At 44.4% G+C, this 3,431-nt stretch overlaps 1 protein-coding gene across 1 annotated transcript; it reads left to right on the plus strand.

Moving 5' to 3' along the window:
• The first annotated feature begins 2,148 nt into the window (after positions 1–2,148).
• On the plus strand, positions 2,149–3,192 carry LOC132244030 (putative olfactory receptor 2B3). The gene has a single exon (XM_059714949.1). The coding sequence runs from the start codon at positions 2,149–2,151 to the stop codon at positions 3,097–3,099; it is 951 nt and encodes a 316-aa protein (XP_059570932.1). The 3' UTR covers positions 3,100–3,192.
• The last annotated feature ends 239 nt before the right edge of the window (positions 3,193–3,431 follow it).

Below are 3,431 nucleotides of genomic sequence, written 5' to 3' on the forward strand. Positions count from 1 at the left end.
TTGTTCCGTTGCATATATCCTCACCCAGTGAGTTTGTTGTAATTGAGCAATTGGAGAGGAAAACCCTGGAGAAGAGAAGATAGTTGGAAGGTGCTTTTGACTTTGTTTGAATTGAACTTCTCTTGAATTGGAGAATAAAGCCCTGGAGAGTTTTATTTAGAAAGTTGTAAGTAGCTTTTGCCTTTGGTGACTGACTTTTTGGAAGGAAATGACTTAGGGATTCAAAACCAGCTTTGAAATAATTGAAAATGCTCTTGAATTAATTCATAAGCTTTTCAGTTCATGTGAAGAGCAGTGCAACGGAGAAGAGACTGAATCTCTCTGCACTTGCACTCTTTGAGTAGTTTCACTTTTTTCCTATAATATTTTATTATATGAATATTTTTGTCATTTCAGCAGCTGTCTGTGAACAGCCCCTTCAATTTTAGTGGTACTTGGAATTAGATTCAAGGCACTGGGAAAAGAGAAGTTATATTAAATAACCAGAACTTAGTTGAGGAAAAACAAGTGAAGCATAGGAATCCGAGCTTCACATACAGAGGATTAAAACTGTGATTGAACTAGCTCTGCATTATGCTTCAGTCTGATCAAAGTAAAATCTTTAACACTGTTATAAATTAACTTCATATTCTCCTGAAAAAGAAATTAGCAGTATACTTAGTAATGCCGTGCCATTGAACTTTTATGTACTGGGGTGTCTACTAACAAGCTGCTTAATTTATCTATTTTTTTCTTTATTTGCCTTATACCATTGGCATCCAGACAAAGACTTCCACAAAAAAGTAAAGCTTTAGCAATGTGTGAGGACCACCGTGTCCTTGGCCTGAAGGATTAATTTATGGTGATCCATTGTTTGGTACATCTTGACCGTGGATTTTGGCAGCTAAAGGAAGTATCCTGCTCTCTTGGGTGGAAGAGGAGAAGGAAGGTAAGTTGAATTTCTTGTGTGCTTTGCTGGGATGAAAATACCAGAATGAGGGGTGTATTCACTGAACATTAAGGTAAAAGGAGAAACAAAGAATTGGTATTAGTGAAGGTGAGGGACAGAATAGAAGCCTGTCTGCAACTACTGGCATTAAGTATTAGCTTTCTTTGTGGTGCTGTTGCTCCATAAGTGTCCCTTTGTACCTTCCCTAATGCAGCTGATACCGGCCACAGCTGGAGGCAGGCAGTCGTGCATGCTAGACCAGTATCTGGACACAGTTTGGGAATTCCTGTGCCCTTGCAAATAAGTAGTGAGGAGCTGGAATAGATGGATCACTGGTGTAGTCCAGCAGGAAAGGACTAGAGGAGATGGATAGTGCAGGAGTGAAGGGGCACTGGAGTGAGTTTCCATCCTGAATCCTGGGGAGTGGATGTCCTGCATCAGGGCACCTCTCACTCAACACCCAGCTGGTCTGGTTAACGCTGAGGTTCCACGTGACCATTGCGGTGCTGTACTCAACATCCCTTTAACAATTTCTTGTGTTTTGATGTTGTTCTGCCCAATTGCAATAGTATATGGGGAGTGAGAATCACTGAGAAGTGATGAGTACATTGATGCACTTTGCTGTGCCAAGGGAGCCATGAGCTGGCTGTGTCCGAGGCAGGTTTGCAACTGGTTTGTGTCAGTGGAGCAATGCAGACCTGGACCCCTGAGGAGAACAGGGAAGTGGCTCCACTTTGGCTTGTTGTTGACCATCTCAGCAATGGAGTTAAGACTGTCAAAGCAGACATGTCCTTAGGGAATAATCTTTTTAAGAGAGTAGAAAGACTGCAAGCTGACAGTAGGTCAGAAATTTTCCAGTAGCAGTTAGTCTTTTTTTTTTCCTTGAGCAATAAATAGCTTGATATTTTCAGGAACTTGGCATAATCTATTATTCACTGATCGTAGCTTTTTTCCTGCCTACTATTTATGGACCTCCTAGGCTATGTGTATGCCTGGGTAAGCTTATGTTGCTGTCCGTGTATATAGTCAGTGTGATCAAAGGATATGTACACACTTGTATGCCCAGAGGTGAATTTTAAACTGTGCATAAGTGCCAAAATATGCAGTTATGCAGCTGTGAATTTGCCATTTAGAGAAATTGCCAAAACACAACAGAATTTAGCCTTTTGCATTTTATCCTTTGGAGCGATTGCTTCTCTCACCACTTGCTTTCTTCTTAGATGGAGAAAGATGAGGAGTCTCACTGGGTAAACACCACCTCAGTGTCGGAGTTCATCCTGCTGGGGTTCTCCAGCCACCCCAAGATGCAGCTGCTGCTGTTTGTGCTCTTCCTAGCTATCTACCTGGCGACCCTCTTTGGGAACAGCCTCCTCATTGCCCTTGTCAAGACTGACTCCCGTCTCCAAACACCCATGTACTTCTTCCTGGCCAACCTTTCCTTTGTAGACATCAGCTACACCACCACCACTGTACCCCAGATGCTGGTCCACCTCCTCTCCACAAAGAGAAGCATTTCCTATGTTGCCTGTGTTGCCCAGATGTACATCTTCCTTTCTCTGGGGATAAGTGAGTGCATCCTGTATGCTGTAATGGCCTATGACCGGTATGTGGCCATTTGTCATCCCCTGCACTACACAGTCATCATGAACAGGTCAGTCTGCATCAAGATGGCCATTGGCATCTGGGTATGTGGCTTCTTCTTCACCACATTGATTCTAAGCTTCACCATGAGGCTGCCCTACTGCAACTTAAATGAAATCAATCACTTCTTTTCTGAAGTGCCAGCCATCTTGAAGCTATCCTGTGCAGACACACGCCTCACTGAGCTGGTTGTCTTTGTGTCGGCAGTTATAGTCCTCCTGACCCTGCTGGCTTTGATCCTAATCTCCTATGTATTCATCCTGGAAGCCATTCTGAGGATCAGCTCAGGTGAGGGGAGGTTCAAAACCTTCTCCACCTGCACCTCACATATCACTGTTGTGACTCTCTTTTATGGTGCCGCCATGTTCATGTACATGCGCCCAGCCTCCAGCTACTCACTCGAGTGGGACAAAATGTTTTCCCTCTTGTACAATGTGGTGTCTGCCCTCCTGAATCCTCTTATCTACAGCCTGAGGAACAAGGAGGTCAAAGCCGCCGTACTCAAAATGATGGGCAAGACGGACCACTGAGTTACGGTGGAGGAGGAGTGGTCCGGTGGCTCACAGCTCCTCGGTTCTGGATACTAGTCTGGGAGGGGAGTGGGGTTTAGTGACTGATAGCCAGTGGAGAATGAAAGTCAGGATGTCTGGCCCTTTTCCCATTCCTAGAACGTGGAAAGGTCTGTGAATGCGGGCAGGCTGGGGCTGGGAGTCTGTATGTCTGGATTGTTTTCTTTCAAATGGGAGAGAAATGGTGTCTTTCAGGCTAGAGTCGTGGAGACTGGGGATCAGAGCTCCTGGATCTGAGCCAGACTAACTTTGTGACATTCATAATAAGACATTCAGAAAGAAAAAAGGCTAGA

Source organism: Alligator mississippiensis, chromosome 11 (assembly GCF_030867095.1).
Source record: "Alligator mississippiensis isolate rAllMis1 chromosome 11, rAllMis1, whole genome shotgun sequence".
Lineage (NCBI taxonomy): Eukaryota > Metazoa > Chordata > Crocodylia > Alligatoridae > Alligator > Alligator mississippiensis.